Genomic DNA, 21,349 nt, shown 5'->3' with positions numbered 1-21,349 from the left:
TACATCCAGTGAGTGCTGCTGCCCATCTCTGTGCAATTAGGTAATTTTCCACTAGAGATGGAATGATTATGTAGCTATGCTACGAAAATGTAATACCTTTTTTTATACGGGGGAAACCTTAAAAAGCCCATAGCTTTCTGGGGATAAAAGACTAGGGGGTGTGGGATTTTTACCTCATTAAACTACCACACTAAAACCCGGTGGCCACTTCAATCCCTAAGGGGCACCGGGTCCTCTAATAGACCTGCCCCGGAACGAAGATTTAATAGCTAAGCTGTGAAACTATGGGACAGTCTCCACTGATACTAAGCTATGTTTGTAACTTGGCAAATTACCCTTGCTCGCCGTCTGTGGACCAGCAACGGATCTGGTAATAGGAATTGTTTTTATATCTAAGTAACGAAAGTACTTGAAAAATTAAAGATAAGATAGCCTGGTATACACGGTGTTCAAAAAGGGGTATACATATCAAGTGTACGGTTTTAGATAACATAACATACGAATTACGGGAAATAACGTTTTTTTTTTCATATTTTCATTTAACGAAGTTATGAATTTTTTCAATACATAAAATTTCAGAAACCGAACATCAAAATGGAATATAGGTACGAAATTCGATCAAGTTTAAGAAGAAATTCGTTTCGTAATTAGCGAGTAGACCCCAGCCATGTAGTGTTGTCACATCGTTCTGATGTTTTAAAGGCCAAGAACCAACGCGCCACCAAGTATTTGGTGCCACCATTTTTTTTAAACGTATTTTGAGCTACCCTTTGTGTAGATATTCTATTCAACCTGTATTCTACAGTGCTTCTTGATGTATATAAGCATTTTGCACGCTGGTATAGATACCAAAACGATCTTCGCAAACCACCGAACCGCTACAAGTTGTCATGGCAACTAAATTGTTTTGTCAATATTTCCCACCTGTATAAAAAGGGAGGGATCAAGTTATAATTTTTGTTATTATTGTTTATAAATCGTCGTGAAAATGAGTGGTGATGTGATGTTTGAGGAGCCGAGGAAACATAATGTTTCGAAAATGAGAGTCCATGATTATTTATACGGTAAGAAACTATCTTACTAATCACTACATAGTATAAAACAAAGTCGCTTTCTCTGTCCCTATGTCCCTTTGTATGCTTAAATATTTAAAACTACGCAACGGATTTCGATGCGGTTTTTTAATAGATAGAGTGATTCAAGAGGAAGGTTTATATGTATACCTAATACATGCGTAATATATCACCAAGTGAAGTCAAGGTCGCAAGTGCGACTGCCGGATCGTCTTGGGTTCGATTCCCGGGTCGGGCAATGCATTACTGGAGTTTATTCGGTGTTTCGAAAATTTCTCAGTGGTAGCATGGAGTCTGGAATTTGTGCCCCGCATATGTAACCATGATAATGTAGAATCAGTACCACGATGGCTTGATGATCACAACTTAGAGATAAATTACACAAAAACAAAAACAATACAATTCAGATCTTATAAAACTCCTCCCCTTACAATAAACACTTCATTTAGAAATACAACATTGCAAAACGTAGACACATTTAACCTACTCGGCATAAACATAGACACCCATATAAATTGGAAAACCCACATAGAACATATAAAATCAAAATTATCCAAATTCACATACGCTCTTTTTCAAATTAAATGCAGTACTAATGTTGAAACAGCACTATCAGCTTACTTCGCATATGCGTACTCCTGGTTGAGATATGGCATTATGTTATGGGGAGATAGTGTAAATATTCACGACCTATTTATATTACAAAAAAAATGCGTACGAATCATAGCCCAAATAAATAACCAAGATAGCTGCAGGCCCTATTTCATCAAATACAATCTGCTAACACTTCCATCCATATATATCTATGACATATGTAAGTTTGTATTTAAAAACAAAAATAGTTTCACAAAAGTAGAAGACACCCACAATGTAAATACCCGACATAAAAACAGACTGTACCTACCACCATCTAGAATTAAAATGCTCAACCAAAGTCCCTACTATATGGCAGTCAAGATATTTAATAAATTACCTAAAGATCTACAAAATGAAACCAAAGAAACAATATTTACCAGAAAATTAAAGAAAATCCTGATACAAAAATGCTTCTACTCAATAAAAGAATTCTTCGAAGAAAAACAGAACAACAAAATTAAATGCCAAAATTAAATGCCAACATAATAACATATTACACCCATACATAACCGCTTACACCTATAATTATAAATAAATACTACCCACCTATTTTTCACTAACCCACATAACATATTATAAGATTTACATACTACTATTATATATATACATATATATATATATTATTATATATATACTCACTACATATCAGATATACATACTACTATATACAGGGTGACTTTGAATTCGACGTATTCCTCTCGGGAGGTGATAATACAGCTAATTTCCTACAAAATTAGCCCCGAGGTCCTTGGGCGGAAAGTGGCTAGTTTCTGAGATATTCAACATTTTTGGTTTTGGTAAAAAAATCCCGAATTGATTACAAAAACATCAATAAATAAAAAAATACTGGTTGGATTTTAGTAGTTTTAGTTTTAATCAGTTGCCAATACATCAGTTATCATTTATAAATACTAATAATGGCACAAATATCATTCGTTTTAAAATAGCAAGTAATTTTCTATCAAATTTTGTTTTATGTCACTAATTTGGTCGATAGAAAACTGGATTTATTTCAAAAAAAATATATGACACTAAACGTACAAACTATTAGAAAAACTTCCTTGGTTTATTAGCTATCCAGAAACATAAAATTATTGACAACATTCTCAAAAATAAATGAATTAATTGATGATAAGTAGAGTGTAAAGAGAAAAGGGCAATTTCAAAAACATCTTTATTTGCAAAAATTTGTTCAAAGTAACCTTCCCTACGACGAATACATGCCCGAACACGCTTCCTTATCTCTATGACGGTCACTCTTGGACCGAATATGCGTCTAATTTCGTCATTATCTTCAAATACGTTTTGGAGAAGAATTTCGATACACGGCCTATTCCGTCTGTATAAACAAGGGACTTTATGTAAAAATCAACCGGCGTTAGGTTCTGGTCACTGTGCTTGCCATGTAGTCATGTAGTGGGACCGCCCTGTCAATATAACACGTGGGAACCGAGACATCCTACCATTGCCGCACAGTAGTTCGATAGTGCTCTGATCAAACTATCACAATATCCATTATTAGCCCCAAAAAAGTCAACGAAATCTAAAAAAGCAAAACCAACAGGTCCACGGATATGGTTTTGATTCAAATGTTTGGATAGGTATCATTAATAATGACTTGATTAGGCTCTACTTTTTACCCAATAATTTAAATGGTGAGAATTAAAATTATTTTTTAAGGAATGAGCAAGAAACATTGTTTTAAATTTGAATTTAGAAACAAGTTTATGAGTTTATTCGAACACGACGATTCTTTAGTGCACTATCGAACTACTGTGCGGCAGTGGTTGGATACGTCGGTTTTCAGGCGTTGGATTGACAGGGCGGTCCCACTACATGACTACATGGCAAGCACAGTGACCAGAACCTAACGCCGGTTGATTTTTACATGAAGTCTCTTGTTTATACAGACGGAATATGCCGTGTATCGAAATTCTTCTCCAAAACATATTTGAAGATAATGACGAAATTAGACGCATATTCAGTCCAAGAGTGACTGTCATAGAGATAAGGAAGCGTGTTCGGGCATGTATTCGTCGTAGGGAAGGTTACTTTGAACAATTTTTTGCAAATAAAGATGTTTTTGAAATTGCCCTTTTCTCTTTACACTCTACTTATCATCAATTAATTCATTTATTTTTGAGAATGTTGTCAATAATTTTATGTTTCTGGATAGCTAATAAACCAAGGAAGTTTTTCTAATAGTTTATACGCTTAGTGTCATATATTTTTTTTGAAATAAATCCAGTTTTCTATCGACCAAATTAGTGACATAAAACAAAATTTGATAGGAAATTACTTGCTATTTTAAAACGAATGATATTTGTGCCATTATTAGTATTTATAAATGATAACTGATGTATTGGCAACTGATTAAAACTAAAACTACTAAAATCCAACCAGTATTTTTTTATTTATTGATGTTTTTGTAATCAATTCGGGATTTTTTTACCAAAACCAAAAATGTTGAATATCTCAGAAACTAGCCACTTTCCGCCTAAGGGCTAATTTTGTAGGAAATTAGTTGTATTATCACCTCCCGAGAGGAATACGTCGAATTCAAAGTCACCCTGTATACATACTCACTACAATATATACACATAAGAAATTAACACTACTTTTAAGTTTGTATTAAGTCCTAGGTTAAGGAAATGTAATCTAGGATAAGTTAGCCCTCAAATTTGCAACGCCTGAAAAAGGCAGTTAAGATGTACCTAACATTTAAATTAAGACCTGTAATACCTACCTTAACGTGCAAATAAATATTTTGAGTTTGAGTTTGAGTTTGATCGTCCCACTGCAGGGCAAAGGCCTCCCTACCCTCCTTCCACTCTCTGTTCAGAGCTTTCTGCCAATTTGTCATAGATGTCGAGTTCATCCCGCCATCTCATTATGGGGCTGCCGCGACGTCTGTGGACGTCTTACTTACGTTTAATGCGTACTTATAAAAAAAACGTTTACCTACAGATTCGGCTTTCATCGTATCGGGAGCGCGCGATTACGCGCGTACCGCTTTCAAAGCAGCTATGGCATCGGCTCAAGTGGTACGTTATTATAAAAAAAAAAATACTTACATCTTTTAAAATCTCAGAAGCCTCCGGTAACTTCACTTGCCCGGCGAAACAACGCTGTGGTTGTTTTTTTTACGGAATAAGCCGGTAAACGAGCAGACGGATCACCTGATGGTAAGCAATCGCCGCCGCCCATTGTCACCCGAAACACCAGAATCGTTACCGGCCTTTGGGGGTTAAGAAATATTAATTAATCGGGGATTTGGAAGATTGACAAATGGTAATTGGGCCTCCGGTAACCTCACCCACACAAAGCAAGTCGTTGTTTCACGTCGGTGTACTGTGAAGCATTGTGGGGAATCGGGTTTGGGAAGATTGGTAATTGGGCCTCCGGTATCTTCTCCCACACTTACGCAAGCGTTGTTTCACGTCGGTGTACTGTGAGGCCGTGGTATCACTCCGGTCGAGCCAGCCCATGTCGTCCGAAAATGGCTCTCCCACACTTATTACTTAATGTTGTTTCAACTATTTTGAATAGGTTGACAGGTGTTACAACCTGTATACAACAGCATGTTTTCCGAGTTAAGCCTCCGACCGAGAATGAAAGTCGGTAAGTGTTAATCTATACTTCTATCACTAATACTAGCCACTTCCGCGCACCCGCTCTGCTCGGCTCCATTGGTCATAGCGTGTGTTTTATAGCGATAGCCTTCCTCGATAAATGCACTATTAACACAAAAATAATTTTGAACGCGCGTATCTCATGAAATACTGGTACGATATTGAATAATAATTTTTGTGTTTAATAGTGCATTTATCGAGGAAGGCTATAGGCTATTAATACATTCGCTACGACTAATAAGCCAGGCAAAGCGGGTGAAACCGCGCAGAAGTAGCTAGTTATTTATACGTTGGTCCGCCAAGGCTCCTATGATTACTTCTTTCCAACATTATTATTAGAGCTTATGACGGGATATTTACCATGTTTATTTATGTCGATGAGTTTCCGATATTTCGGCACTGTTGCAAGCGCCATGATCACGGATTAACTAATTTAAAAACTTATATTCTCCCCAACAGTTTACCACCCAAACTGCCGGCTGCCGGACCACATCGACCGGTCGTACAGCGCCTACCTGAGTCGCCTCAAGGAGGGGAAGAGCCTCCCCACTCCCGAACTCAGCGGCAAGGACTCCTACAAGTATACTGCTGTGTGAGTACATACACAATAGGCTAGACTTCCTACTAGTCAAATTCAATACTTTTTTCGAAAGTCAAAAACGATATTTTCTATGAAGTTTGTATGAAATACTCTATTATGACGTCATAAACTTTTGACGTCAAATAGCAACTTATTTCTAGAGATTTAGCTAGAAAAAATCGAATAATTAAGTAGTTCATCTTTATGAATGAGAGTGTGATTCATTGTTGAATATTTTATTGTATTGAAAAGTTGTAATAATTTATTTTGATCGAGGATACTAGCCAATTATATGCTTTTTATGGAAATTATCATATACTAGCGACCCGCCCCAACTTCGCATGGGTGCAATGGTGATATATTATGCATGTATTATACGTATAAACCTTCCTCTTGAATCACTCTATCTATTAAAAAAACCGCAACAAAATCCGTTGCGTAGTTTTAAAGATTTAAGCATACAAAGGGACATAGGGACAGAGAAAGCGACTTTGTTTTATACTATGTGATACATATAATAGTAAGATTTGTTTGTTTTATATTCCAGTCCAAAACGTGTGCTGCCTTTGCACACAACGACTCCAGATTTCCGACCCAACACACCACAATTTCCGATAGTGGGCCCTGGCAAACCGAGATCGAGAGCCACACAGAGTATGTTCAGGTAATATATAATTATCTAATCTACATCTATACTAATATTATCTGATCCGGAGCTGCGGACTACCTAGCGGGTTTATGCTCCGGGTCGAAAAGCAGGAGAAGGAACGGAGTGGTTTTTAGTCAGTAGGAGTCCGACACTTATTGCCCAAGGCGGGAGATCATTGGATGATTTTCCCCCCTAAAAAAAAAAAATACTAATATTATAAAGCTGAAGAGTTTGTTTGTCTGAACGCGCTAATCTCCAGAACTACTGGTCCGATTTGAATAATTCTTTTGGTGTTGAATAGTGCATTTATCGAGGAAGGCTATAGGCTATAAAACATTACGCTATGACCAATAGGAGCCAAGCAGAGCAGGTGAAATCGCGCGGAAGTAGCTAGTAGCTAGTATAATATAAAAATAAGTCGGGTTTTCCTTCCTGACGCTATAACTCCTGAACGCACGAACCGATTTCGCAATGCTAAACCGTTTTAGCATTCGTTGGAAAGGTCTCGGGCTCTGTGAGGTTTAAAGCAAAGTAAATTCAGGAAAAATTCAAGAGAAAAGTAGGAAAACACGTTGTCCGTCAGTCTGTCCCTCAGTTAAATCTTTGACTGCCAATAGAAGAAAACTGTTGAAGGCAAATCTTCTGCTAACGTCGGTCACCGGTGACTTGACCATTCGTTACTCATTTAATAAATACATGTTTATAATAATTTCTCTGTTACATTTTTCCAATTATCCTGCCATCAGGGAGTCCTCAGCGCAGACGATACCCTGGCAACCTGACGGGAAGGCGGCTAAGGAATGCCAGAACACTCCAGAGGTGCTGTATCTTGATAAACTAGAATGGGGTGAGTTACTTTTTTTTTAATGGAACACGCCGGTAATCGAGCAGACGCTTGAAACACCAGAGGCGTTACAAGTGCGTTGCCGGCCTTTTGAGGGTTAGGAATTTAAGGGTTGTTGTTCGGGAATCGAGGATTGGGAAGATTGGGAAGGGGGGTATTGGGCCTCCGGTAACCTCACTTACACAACGCAAGCGTGTTTCACGTCGGTTTTCTGTGAGGCCGTGGTATCACTCCGGTCGAGTCTGCCCATTCGTGCCGAAGCATGGCTCTCCCACGCTTAGATAAAATGATGATAAGGATTAAAGATGTTAGCATTAATTCTTTGCACCACGTTTAAAGCCGCGAGTAAAAGTTACTTTCCCTTATTCTCAGGTCCTGGCAAGCCCTACCGTACTGGAGATCTACCGGCTGACTTCTACACGACTGCTATCATTAACAAGTGAGTTTCTACCATTGACTCCAACTGTTAATCAATAGCAAGCTAATGTACCTACGCTTCGTTCTGGATTGCTATTGAATAAATAGAGGGTTTGGATGAAAGTTATCACACTAGGTTAAAATGGCCCAAAGGTACCCGGTACTATTTATCTCGTGAATTCTTTATGGTATAAGCCTTATAATATTGTAATTTTATTGTAACTTTCGTGAGAACTAAATTAATTATTATGTTATCGGCTTACGTTTTGACGAGGAACTCGACTAGTTTCAAGCCATGCTAGAGCCCTGTACAGTAGCAGCGAGACAATCGCCGCGTCGTGTGTCGCGGAATGCTGCTCATGAATATGAGCCTCTAGCATGGCTTGAAACTAGTCGAGTTCCTCGTCAAAACGTTACGTGAGTAAGCTGATAACATAATAATTAAGCCTTATATTGTAAACTCAAAAGTAAGTCTATTTGTTACCACTTATTTTACTAGGTACTCAACCAATGGCTAAGACTGCTTATACATAGTTCATGTGTGAGAACGAGCCGACGAATCACCTGATGGTAAGCAATCACCGCCACCCAAGGACATTTGAAACACCAGAGGCGTTACAAGTGCGTTACCGGCTTTTTGGGGGTTTGGAATTTACGAGTTGTTGGGGAATCCGGGGATTGCGAAGGGGGATAATTAGGCCTTCGGTAACGTCACTCACACAAGCGTTGTTTCACGTCGATTTTCATTGGTCTGGATCTCCGATCTCGCTAAAATATAGAGAAATGTGATTTTGTCGTCAGAATGCGTCACGCCCGAGCATGGATGGACCTGGTGGAAGCCGGGCAGTTCCCCAGCTGGATGAAGAGCAGGGATTCCATCATCAATGACGTCGTGGTCAAAGACTGGATTTTTAGGGAGGGTGTGAGTACTTATTTATCATTATGAGCGCTTCGCTTCAAGCTTCCTTGTGCGAACTGCTAGGGAGTGGAACTCCTTGCCGGAGTCTGTGTTTCCTGATGGGTATAACCTGGGTGTCTTCAAAGCCCGAGTGAATAGGTTGCTTATGGGCAGACGTGCTCCATCATAGGCCGCATCATCACTTACCATAAGGTGAGATAGCGGTCAAACGTCGACCCGTCAAATGTAAAAAAAATTATCATCATATCACCTAGAAGATGCTCTTATCCACTGTCTCACACAGTCCACAGTCCACCCCCAGTGTTTCTTTTCTTCTCCTCTAATAATATCTTCTGATTTGTTTCGTTGCGGGATCCAAGACAGTCATTCATGTCCCTGGGACGCGCCGGACTTCAATGTTCCAGTGTTTTCATGGTTGTATCTACTGTAGATCCTGGTGTACAGGAGTTGCAGCGGTATGGGAGGTAGTGGCGGGCTTGTCCCATTAAAAAAAGAAAAGTCCACCCCCAGTGACTGTACGATTGGCGCGGTTACTAAGCAACTGGCTGCCGTGCGACGTGTAGCGGTTCGATCGGTTCGATTCCCGCACGGAGCAACTCTTTGTGTGATCCATAAATTGTTGTTTCGGGTCTGGGTGTCATGTGTATGTGAACTTGTATGTTTGTAAACGCACCCACGACACAGGAGAAAATCATAGTGTGGGGCAATGTGCCTGTAAAAAAATGACATATACATTCGGTTTACGGTCGGTTGGAAGGGACCAGTATGGAATAAACACGATAACGATTCGTTACTTCATGGTTTCGTAATGAATGTAACATTGTCTACCAAATTGCGGTAACGAACGATGTCCATTGACCACGTGACTTAAAGCTCCATACATTTTAGTCTTTTCTAACTTCGTTATAGTTTTTGTCCCAAAAAAAAAAAAAAAACACACATGCATCACTTTCTCTAAGCCCCCTGCATCCAGTGGCTACGATAAATAAACAGCTTGTAAATTCTTAATATCCTAGTTTCCTACTAGTCAAATTCAATACTTTTTTAGAAACGTCAAAAACGATCAAGCAACGGATTTTAGTTTTTCTTGTATAGAAACTGCGTCCATTGATCCGCATCGTACGGACCGCATCATCGGCAATGCCTACATGCGATGCGTACCGATGACATCATACGTAATGCCGATGCCAAAAATCTGAGTGAAAGTGGGATCGGCAATCCAATTGCTAATACTCGCGTCGGCAATCTAAACGCTGCCGATGCAGTGGACGCAGTTGATCCGTTTAATGCGATCGATTAATTGGAATAAATTATTTGAGTTTGACTGAAGCAATTTAAAAATAATCAGGAAATAGACGAGCTGCAAGACATCCGCCTGGAGCTACTGCACCGTCTCCAGTCGGAGCAGCGAGTGAAGCAGACGAGCAGGAACAGCCAGAAGCTGGCCAAGCTGTGGGCTGCCAAGAAACAGGAGATGGAGCGGAAGATGACCAATATACGGAAGACCAGGGATCGAGGTACTGGTACACTACTGACATCAGGCAAAGGGACACCTGTGTTTCCATTCCCCAAGTCCGATTCCCCAAAAACCCTTAAATTCCTAAACCCCAAAAAGCCGGCAACGCACTTGTAACGCCTCTGGTGTTTCAAGTGTCCATGGGCGGCGCCGATTGCTTACCATCAGGGGCCTTAGTCTGCTATTACAATTGTGTCAGAATGGTCGATCATTGAGCAGTGCAAGAGGGACGGAGCTATGTAGGTTGTATAGCTCCGTCCCTCTTGATCCGTCTGCTCGGTTCCTGACAATTGACTGCACTGTTAGCGCGGTGGCTGGGCAACCGGCTGCCGCGCAACGTGTAGCGGGTCCGATTCCCGCACGGAGCAACTCTTTGTGTGATCCACAAATTGTTGTTTGCCAAAAAGTCATGCTAGAAGCTCATATTCATGAGCAGCATTCCGCGTCATGGCTTGAAACTAGTCGAGTTCCTCGTCAAACAGTTACGTGAGTAAGACGATAGCATAATATTTGTGGTAGAGCCATGCTTCGGCACTGCAGGGCCGGCTCGACCGGAGTGAAACCATGGCCTCACAGAAAACCGACGTGAAACATCGCTTGCGTTGTTTTGAGTGAGGTTACCAGAGACCTAATTCCTCCTTTCCAATCTTCTCATTCCCCGATTCCCGAACAACAACCCTTAAATTCCTAATCCCCAAAAAGCCGGCAACGCACTTGTAACGCCTCTGGTGTTTCAAGTGTCCATGGGCGGCGGCGATTGCTTACCATGAGGTCACACAACTGTTTGTTTACAGGCGTGTTTCATAAAAAAAAAATAGATTATGTCTCACGAAAGTTATAATAAAACTACATAATACGTCCAATCTACACAGAACTCCGGAAACTAACCGCCCTGCACGAAGGCGGAGGTCGAGCGGGGCTGGTGGCTCGCATGAGGTCGGCTCGGGGCGCCGGCTCCGTCACCCACGCGTCCAAGGACCCGACATCCGACCTCCACGCCCCACTGGCCAGGCACGGATACCAGGCGCGCAGGAGACACGCGGAGATTCTGTACGACCCTGGATTGTTGTGTGAGTATTTTTTTGATGGTAGGGTAAAACGTTTTTTTTTCTATCGGTGCTCTTGACGTGGGTGTTGTATACCTGGACTAGCGAACTACATATTTGACAAAGACCCTGGTAACAGTGCCCTCTGATGCTTGTTAAGCGTGAAGATAAACCCCCTTTGCGTATAGTTCGCAAAAAATGCGGACGGATCACCTGATGGTAAGCAATCGCCGCCGCACATGAACACATGCAACATTAGAGGAGTTACAAGTACGTTGTCCATATATTGCGATTAGGGGTCTAAGGGTGCTTTTCCACCAGAGATGTGTTATGTAGCTATGGTATAAAGATGTAATAGGTAAGCTGTGAAACTATGTGACCGTTTCCACCGATACTAAGCTATGTAGCTGCGCGAGGAAGATGCGCAGCTCGAGTATGCGATGTATCGATAGTAGCGAAACCATCCATAACACGCATCTTTCCATATAAAAAACATAGTTGAGCTGAGTCCGAGAGAGCTAAATAGGTTAGCACTGGTGGTAATCTAGGTACAAATGTACCAATGAATATGATTGGTGGAAGCCAAACGTATCCACAGCAACGTAGCATAGTACATATCTGGTGGAAAAGCACTCTTATCCTGCCTACATGTTCAACTCCTAAATCTCAAAAAATCACCTACTCTTTCCTTCTTCCACCAGCTCTAGAAGACCACAACGCGCTAGCAGAACCACCACCGTGGCTGGACTCCTGCGGCCAGGATCTCACCAAGTCCTGCTCTGGACACCTTCTCCCCAGGGATCCGACTGTCCTCTGTGAACGGGAGACCAAGTGGAGCGAGAAGTTCCTGGAGAATCTCCATAATGATTTAAAGAGTAAGTGCTTTATAAGACTTCCTCTCGAAGACTTGGAACTTGGCAAGTGTGGGAGAGCCATGCTTCGGCACGAATGGGCCGACTTGACCGGAGTAATACCACGGCCTCACAGAAAACCGACGTGAAACAACAAACGTGAGGTTCCTGGAGGCCCAATTCCCTCCTTCCCAATCTTCCCAATCCCTGATTCCCGAACAACAACCCTTAAATTCCCAACTCCCAAAAAGCCGGCAACGCACTTGTAACGCCTCTGGTGTTTCAAGTGTCCATGGGCGGCGGCGATTGCTTACCATCAGGTGATCCGTCTGCTCGTTCACCGGTGTGTTTTATAAAAAAAAAGTACGTGTACAGTATGGAGATCACTCGTATGACTGAAATGAAACTACAAGTAGTACTCGTCCACAGAAGCATAATACAACTAAATATTTCAACGAATCCCGAAAATTTTAACAAATTAAATAAATCAAGGATTAAATTCTGTGTGAACAGCTTCATGTTCCTTGACCACAGAAGAGCTGTAATGTTGTAGGTTGTCTAGGAATGTTACGGACATGCGGCGCGGCATGTTGCAACGCCGTATTTGTAAAGAGTGTTCAAATTAGCTAAAAAAGAAAATTGCACTTTTTGGCTTAACTACTGGGCTTATTCAGCTCACTTTTCCTATATTGTCAGCCAAGTTGATCACAAATATAGTTTTCTCCATACGTTATACCTTCCGTCTGCCCCGTTAGTCGAGTGGTCGCAAGTGCGTCTGCCAAGCATAGGCTTCCCCCTATTACATGGGACTTAACAGACAAGTGCTTACGTGCTGTAATGCCGCTATACTATGAACATTCCCGGTATATGGCAATAGGCTATTACAAGGGACTTACAACATAAATTGTGAAAAGTGGGTATACACGGTGGCATTACGTGCCATAATGTGCACCTCTGCCTACCCCTTCGGGGATTAAAGGCGTGACGATATGTATGTATGTATGTACCTGCTGTAATGTGCATCTCTAAAATAAAACATGGAAGTCCCTTAACTTAAAAATAATCTTTCATTGCAGAGACTCGTCTTGGCGCAGCAGCAATGACAGCAGGTCCACTCCATGTGCTGAAGTCGCGCAAGGAGTGCTTCGTGGAGAGACCCAGGACACCTGAGGTGGAATCGCTGGACGACCTCGAGGAGTCTGCCCACCAGGCCGCGCTGGTACTGCAGAAGATCATCAGAGGCAGAGCTGTGCAGAATTTGGTAAGGGGATGTAGATTTTTGGGGGTTAATATACATAAGTGTGTCAGGAGCTGCGGATGACTTAAAGGGTTACCGGGGCTCCGGCTCTATGCAGGAGTAGGAACGGGGTGGTGTTTAGTCAGTAAGAGTCTGACACTCTCTCTCGCTTCACTTAAAAAAATAGCCCATAGCCACACACCACATGCTATTTTGATTCATTGCTTCTTGTTGTTTGGAATCATGAGTACAATCACGAGTTTAAATATATCATTCTCTACCAGTTAGAAATTATTCACACATTTTATTTGATTTTGCACATACCTGTAGGGCTACTCCGGTTCTCGAATGCGAAGTTTCGTTTAATTTTCGGTCGTAGGTTTTATCTATTATATAAAAATAAGTCGGGTTTTCCTTCCTGACGCTATAACTCCAGAACGCAGGAACCGATTTCCACGGTTTTGCATTCGTTGGAAAGGTCTCGGGCTCCGTGAGGTTTGTAGCAAAGAAAATTCAGGAAAAAATCAAGAGAAAAGCAGAAAAACAGAGAAAATCATTGGTGGCGAAACGGAGTTCGCCGAGTTTGCTAGTTGTTTATAACTAATAGAAAAATATCGTTTTATTTCATATCAAAACCTATTTACATATTTATATTCATTTAATTCGTTCATTTTTGTTCACGGACGGACGCGGATGCAGGTGGCGGCTTGTCGTTCTACGTGGAGGACTAAGGGGGAGGCCTTTGTTCAGCAGTGGACGTCTCTCGGCTGATGATGATGATGATGATGTTCACGAAAGTTCGCAATAAATAGAATTGTTGTCTGCGAATTTTTTTTCGTTCGTTTGTTCGTTCGTTGAATTAGAGTAGGCCCCCAGATGGCGCTGAAGTCGATAAAACTCCACCTACCTTGACACCTTACCTTACTTACTTACCTTGTTGTGACACCTTAAAATGTTGTGCATTTAAATTTATTATTATGTAAGTGTTTAGATATAAGTCCTAATGTAACAACTACTGGTTGTCCTAATAGATAAATAAATATACATTAAATACCTCCCTTCTCTCAGATGTACGAAGGTCGCACTCGTGCTGCGGAACTGACTGAGGAGTTGAAGACCACGCATGGTCTCCAGAAAGAGGATAAGATCAGGATTGCCAATGAAGAGTCCAAGGCCAGGGAATTCAATGCTAGGAGGACGGAGACCGAACTCAGGGTATGTTTTGAAACTGTACAAACTGATTAGTAAAAAATATAGAACGTTTATGACACGAAGACACCTGATAATTACACTGTAATATTTTATTAAAAATTACAGTGTAATTATAAATATTAAATAAATATTAATACATGATGCAAAAACTTTGGACCCCTTTTTACGAAAATTGGACGTAGGAGCATAAAATTTGGTACACTTATAGCTTATGTGTAGGAGAAGTGCAGAACGCTAATATTTTTCAAAAATAATGCTTACAAAGTACATTAAATCAATAAATAAAACATTACACACACTACCATGCATAGTATCTTATCGTATTTGACACAACATCAAAATCGACAGTTCTCACGTCTTAGGTATATGAATAGAGTTTTATAAAAGAGTTTGTTTGAGTTTGACTTAAATAAAAATTATCCTTGAACGTATGTTAAGTGGTATTGTAAATTAAATCGTATATGGTCGAATTTCGACCACTAGTAATAATTAATCCATAAATAACTATCTTAATACACTATATCAATGGTTCGCATGTAGCAGATTATACTGTTGCGCTCAGAGACATTTAATCATTACTTAAACAAATCCTTAGTAACACAATGGCTTTAACGGAGGACTGCCTACCGGGATACCGGGGCTCTTAGGAAGGTTTACCCTCTGTGCCCTAAAAGTCTGACACTCCTTCTCGCCTCGTCCAAGGCGAGAGTTTTTCGATGATTTAAGAATAAAACTACTATTTTTCTCAGTGTTATAGTTGATGATCATCATCAATCAATCATCATCACGATGATGACGGTCAGCTCCAGACTGTATTATTTTGTTATCTTTAAGGTTTATTACCTTTTTTGTCTTTTCGACTGAATATTAGTGTTACATTGTTCTCACATAATTGAACCAACGAAACAATGTAACCAAGTATTGTATTGTGAATCTGATTGAAAAAGAGTAACCTATGGAGTTTCTTGCTCGTTCTTCTCCATAGGAATCTACACTTTAGAACGAGCAAATAGAGCAACTAGAGGACTGACCGACAGACAGACACTTTTTTTTGTGTGACATTTAAAAGTGCTTTCGTGGTCTATTTGAAATTAATGATTTTGACTTTGACGTTTTTGATGATGATATTAAATGTCTTTGGTCGACTGCCTCGTTGGTCGAGTGGTCGCAAGTGCGACTGCCGAACAAGGGGTCTCGGGTTCGATTCCCGGGTCGGGCAAAGTATTACTGGGCTTTTTTCGGATTTTCGAAAAATTTCTCGGTAGTAGCACGGAGTCTGGAATTGGGTCCAGGATATGGGACTTTAACACAAAATGGTGAAAAGTGGGTGTACATTGTATAGCGGCATTACGTGCCGTAATGTGCACCTTTGCCTACCCCATCGGGGATAAAAGGCGTGAAGTTGTGTGTGTGTGTGTGTGTGTATTAAATGTCTTTCATCCTTTCATCAACAGGAGGACACTATATCAGCCCTGGTGGACGAGCTGTGCGGTGGCGCGGTGTCTGCTGCGCTGGACTTCTTGGAGAAGGAGCTCCGAAGACTCAAGGAGGAGAGGAGACAGCATGCCTTCCTTATGATCGCTTGTGAGTTATTTTCTGGTATAGGTCCGCAAACAAGCAGACGGATCACCTGATGGTAAGCAATAGCTGCCGCCCATGGACACTTGAAACACCAGAGGCGTTACAAGTGCGTTGCCTACCTCTTCGGGGCTTATGGTGGTAGAGCGTCAAACCAACACGGCTCTTAAAAACCCAAATGATGAACAGTTGGGCAGAAAGCCTACATGGTCATGCATCACCTCGCCTGGATCGGAGGATCCTCCTGTTAACCGTCAGACGTGCCGTCAGCTTTGTTACTACTGATAATTTGTTTGTGCTGAGCTGAAGCGTTTGTTGGTTTGAATGCGCTAATCTCCGAAACTACTGGTCCGATTTGAATAATTATTTTTGTGTTCTATCCAGTTATCGAGGAAGGCTATAAAACTATACAACATCATGCTACAACCAATAGGAAACGAGCAGTGGATGATAAATTATATAAATACGAATGTAACTCACTTCTCTGTCTCTTCTTTACGCCTAAACTAGGCATTGTACCGATTTGAATAATTATTTTTCTGTTGTTTAGTCCATTTGTTAAGAAAGATATAGGCTATATAACATCATGCTATGTTCATTAGGAGCCGTGCAGAGCAGGTGAAACCGCGCGAGGGTAGTTAGAAGAAAATATAAAAAGAACAAACTTACCTTATTAACACATTCTTGTTCTTCTTTTAATAGTACGCGAGAAGACGATGCGAGAAGCGGCAGAAGCTGGCAGAAGACAGAGGGAAGAGCATCGCAGAAGAGAACATGATGAGATGTTCAAACAGGTAGCGTATCCCGACTAGTATGAGTAGGATTCAATGCAGGCGTGATGTCATAGGGTACTTTTTTTTAAAGCGGACCGATGGTGTTTCTTGCTCGTTGATCAGAATGAGATCAGGAATGGCTATTACTAGATCCTGAGAAAAAAAGATAGATGCTCTAGAACTGTGTGTGTGTGCTAGATACTAATGCTCGGCGTAACCAGGGGGCCTACTCCGGTTCTCGAATCCGAAGTTTCGTTTAATTTTTCTCCACTAGGTCTACGTTGGAGTCCGTCACCATGTCGGGCCAATAAACTTCCAGAATGCGATTTATGCAGCGATTTATGAAATGATTTAAAATAACGTTTTCTTTTTAATTTCATATCAAAACCTGTTTATTTATCTTCATTTCATTCGTTCATTTTTGTTCACAAAGGTTCGCAATAAATAGAATTGTAGTATGCAATCTGCGAAGTTTCAACGAAATTTCGTTTTTCATTAAATTATACTAGACCCCCAGGACGCCAGTCCGAACTAACGTCTCAATTCTTCAAGGGCTTGGGATTAACACGTTAAACGCCGTGGTGGTCACCGGTGACCGTAGTAATCGGAGGACTTGCCTTCAACAGTTTTCTATTGCCAGTCAAAGACTTAAGCAGCGTCTATCTTCCATCGTTCAGAGTCCAAAGCTAGCTTCACTGACTGACAGACTGACTAATGTTTAAATTTCTTCCTTTGTTGACGTTTCAAAAGTACCTAAGTATTGTCACATGGTTCTATTGGAATAAACTACTTTAACTTTGAGTCTCATTCTCACTTTCTTCAGTCATATCACCCGCCGAGGAGATGATTCTGTGGACCGCTCCACATTATAGACCCTTATAGTGCAAGGAAAAGTTGAAGGCACAACAACGCGTGGCAGCTCACCGATGTGGTGCCTATTTTAAGTTTTTTTTTATGAAACACCGCCGTCCACCACATAAATCGCCGCCGCCCATGGACACTTGGAACACCAGAGGCGTTACAAGTGCGTTGCCGGCTTTTTGGGGGTGAGGAATTTAAGGGTTGTTGTTCGGGGATTGGGAAGAATTGGGAAGGGGGAAATTGGGCCTTCGGTAACCTCACTCACACAACGCAAGCGTTGTTTCTCGTCGGTTTTTAGCTCGACCGTATCACTCCGGTCGAGCCCATTAGTACCGACGCATAGCTCTCCCACACTTCGCTAGTTCGCCTATAACCCGTTTTCCATTACAGATTCTGGGAGTGACGCAAGGCACAGTGGAGGCCTACCTCAGTGAGATTATAGAGGAGGGCGTCGAGCTGGCTGCTGAGGAGGACGCCAGCGTGAGGGCGAAGGCCCAAGCTATGAAATATCATGACGAGCTCATTGAAAACGCTGACTTGTAAGTCAATTTAATTATTATGTTATCGGCTTACGAGCATTCCGCGACCCACGACGCGGCGATTGTCGCGTTGCTACTGACAAGCGCGACAATTGTTGCGTCGTGTGTCGCGGAATGCTGCTCATGAATATGAGCCTCTAGCATGGCTTGAAACTAGTCGAGTTCCTCGTCAAACAGTTACGTGAGTAAGCCGATAACATAATAATTAATTTAGTATGTCTCATGAAAGCTACGATTGGTAAGTCATAATGTCTTTTTATCCCCGAAGGTAGGAAGAGGTGCACATTACGGCACGTAATGCCGCTATACAATGTACACGCACTTTTCACCATTTGTGTTATAAATCCCATGTAATTGGGAGTGAGCCTATTACCATGTACTGGGCACAATTCCAGACTCCGTTGCCCGACTCGGGAATCGAACCCGAGACCCTTTGCCCGGCAGTGGCACTTGCGACCACTCGACCAACGAGGCAGTCACCTGTAATTTATATCATTATCACTAGGTAGACACACACACATAACATATATGAATAATAAAAGGTATCCGCTGTCTGTCCCTATGTATGCTTGATTTTGAAAACTACGCAATGGACTTTGATGCAGTTTATTTAATAAATAGACTAAATGATACAAGGGTTTTAATGTGTCACATCACAGCAACAGTCCATAAGTGGCCACTGTTGACCAAAGGCCCCTTCTCGGTAATCGAGCATAAGTATCACCTGATGGTAAGCAATTCGGTCCATTCGTGCCGACGCATGGCTCTCCCACGCTTTATTATTACTTGATCATCAATTCACCAAGTATAAATCCCATCTCTCCTCTACCCAGAACAACAGCTACTACCAATGAAATGGTGGCCGAGCTGGTCCAGCAGTTCCTCCTCCCCCACGCCACTAAGACTGCGACCAGGCTCCGCATCAATATGCTGCAGAACTCCAGCCTGGAGACTGCTAGGAGCACTATCTTTGGACTCATCAATAGTGCTGAGGCTAAGCAAGGTAAGGTTAATGTGTGGATAGGACATGATAAGACTGGATGGGATAGGATTGGATGGGACAGGATTGGATTGGATGGGACAGGATTGGATTGGATTGGATGGGACAAGATTGGATTGGATTGGATGGGACAGGATTGGATTGATTGGGACAGTATTGGACTGGATGGGACAGGATAGGATTGGATTGGATGGTACAGGATAGGATTGGATTGGATGGGACGGGAATATATTAAATGGGACAGCATTGGATTAGATGGGATTAGATTGGAATGGATGGGACAAGATTGGATGGGACAGGACAGTATTGGATTAGATGAGACAGGATAGGATAGGATTGGGCGGGACAAGATTGGATTGATTGGGACAGTATTGGATGTGATGAGACGGGATGGGATTAGATGGGATAGTATTGGCTAAATTGTTATAACAAGGCTATTTTGTAACTTTCAATCCAAAAGATCGGAGTGAATTCGATCGCGGTCCGTCATGTCATTGGTTGTGAGTTGAATCTCGACCAATGACCAGGGAATCTCTACTATAGATCCTGGCTTACAGGAGTTGCAGCGGTTTGGGGAGAGTGGGACGGGCTTGTCACAAAAAAAACCACCAAGCGTTTACTTTTAAATATAAATCGTCGTCGGATCATTCAGCAACAGCCGTCAGCTGAGCTGATTGTAAACTGACACATGCGTGCTGCCATCTGAACAGGTCCGCTCAAACTGCTGTGGTTCTTTCCTCAAAAGACCACTACAGAATCAACTTGCACGGTTCTCCGACATCTTTAATTGATTTTGTCTGGACTTTAAAAGAGACTACGACCTCTGAGTTTGTTTCGGCATTTGATAGGAAATGCCGGCCTCATCTAGTTATTTAAGAATTACATTGTAACCTACTTGCAAAATAAATATCATTTATCATTTATAAATTGTTATTTCTTCTGAATAGAGTACTGCACGCGTTGTGGCGACATGTTGGACGAGAAGTGTAGATGTCGCAAGTGTCCCACCAAGGTTGTGCCCAAGGAGATGCCATCTCGCTACGATCCGCGATGGAAGCTGTCCAGATGTTAGTATTAAAGCCGTATACAGACTTAAATGAAACTACAAGTATGTAGGTAGTACTCGTCCACAAAAGCATAGGATACCGTAGAATACAGATAAAAATAATACAGTATGGAGATCACTCATATGACTTAAATGAAACTACAAGTAGTACTCGTCCACAGAAGCATAATAGCATAACTAAATATTTCAAACGAAAACTGTAAATAAAAAAATTGCAGTTATCAAACAAAATAAATTATTAAATTAATCAAGTATTAAATTCTGTGTGAACAGCTCCATGTTCCTTGATCACAGAAGGGCTGTGGAAGAGCAGTGCCTTCGCCCGCGTTCCTGTGGGATAAAAAGTAGCCTATATGTTATTTCAGACAATAATCTACACCTGTTCCAAATTACATCCCGATTTCTTCAGCCGTTTTGACATGATGGAGTAACAAATATACACATAAACCATAAAAATATATGAATCTTCAAAAGTATCTGCCACGACTTTAATGAGAGGTAGTGTTGTGTTTGAACATTACAATAGTAAATATAAATGATTGATTATGAGTAATATTTTTTCATACAAACAATCTATGTATGAGTTTGTTATGAAAGAACTGTCTCTTTCACTGTTTTTGTCGCTTTGTCTATAAAAACAATTATTATTCATTGGCGAAATTGTTTTAATTTGTTCTCATTGACGAAGCGACGCATCGTGCGTATTTATGAACCACTTTATGCAGAGTAGAGTCAATGTTTATTTAACTTCTTTATGTTCTCAAATTGAATAGGCTAGTTTCCTACTAGTCAAATTCAATACTTTTTTCGAAACGTCAAAAACGATATTTTCTATGAACTTTGTATGAAATAGTAAGTTTTTGACGTCAAATAGCAGACTTATTTCTAGAAATTTGGCTAGAAAAAATCGAAAATTAAAT

The 21,349-nt window shown here is 41.2% G+C and overlaps 3 protein-coding genes across 9 annotated transcripts in view; 1 reads left to right on the top strand and 2 right to left on the bottom strand.

Annotated features, from left to right (window-relative positions):
- LOC118278720 (alpha-centractin) overlaps positions 1-21,349 on the bottom strand; it is an 800,945-nt gene that overhangs the window by 59,134 nt on the left and 720,462 nt on the right. The gene's annotated exons all lie outside the window — the stretch shown is intronic.
- LOC118279032 (synaptic vesicular amine transporter) overlaps positions 1-21,349 on the bottom strand; it is a 418,685-nt gene that overhangs the window by 59,134 nt on the left and 338,202 nt on the right. The window lies entirely within an intron of this gene.
- Positions 921-21,349, top strand: part of LOC118279009 (cilia- and flagella-associated protein 91-like) — a 29,023-nt gene continuing 8,594 nt past the window's right edge. For both annotated transcript variants that reach the window (XM_050703454.1, XM_050703453.1), the window contains exons 1-18: positions 921-1,064; positions 4,677-4,753; positions 5,267-5,330; positions 5,801-5,933; positions 6,469-6,585; positions 7,317-7,417; positions 7,787-7,853; positions 8,633-8,753; positions 10,099-10,267; positions 11,139-11,336; positions 12,014-12,187; positions 13,240-13,424; positions 14,469-14,615; positions 16,067-16,196; positions 16,893-16,984; positions 18,215-18,363; positions 19,197-19,366; positions 20,311-20,430. In XM_050703454.1, the coding sequence (XP_050559411.1) occupies positions 989-1,064; positions 4,677-4,753; positions 5,267-5,330; positions 5,801-5,933; positions 6,469-6,585; positions 7,317-7,417; positions 7,787-7,853; positions 8,633-8,753; positions 10,099-10,267; positions 11,139-11,336; positions 12,014-12,187; positions 13,240-13,424; positions 14,469-14,615; positions 16,067-16,196; positions 16,893-16,984; positions 18,215-18,363; positions 19,197-19,366; positions 20,311-20,430 (2,290 nt within the window). In that variant the 5' untranslated portion in view covers positions 921-988. The remainder of the gene's footprint in view (positions 1,065-4,676; positions 4,754-5,266; positions 5,331-5,800; positions 5,934-6,468; positions 6,586-7,316; positions 7,418-7,786; positions 7,854-8,632; positions 8,754-10,098; positions 10,268-11,138; positions 11,337-12,013; positions 12,188-13,239; positions 13,425-14,468; positions 14,616-16,066; positions 16,197-16,892; positions 16,985-18,214; positions 18,364-19,196; positions 19,367-20,310; positions 20,431-21,349) is intronic.

This window comes from Spodoptera frugiperda, chromosome 24, assembly GCF_023101765.2.
Source record: "Spodoptera frugiperda isolate SF20-4 chromosome 24, AGI-APGP_CSIRO_Sfru_2.0, whole genome shotgun sequence".
Lineage (NCBI taxonomy): Eukaryota > Metazoa > Arthropoda > Insecta > Lepidoptera > Noctuidae > Spodoptera > Spodoptera frugiperda.
The sequence above is the reverse complement of the archived record's forward strand: the minus strand, read 5'-3'. Positions and strand labels throughout refer to the sequence as shown.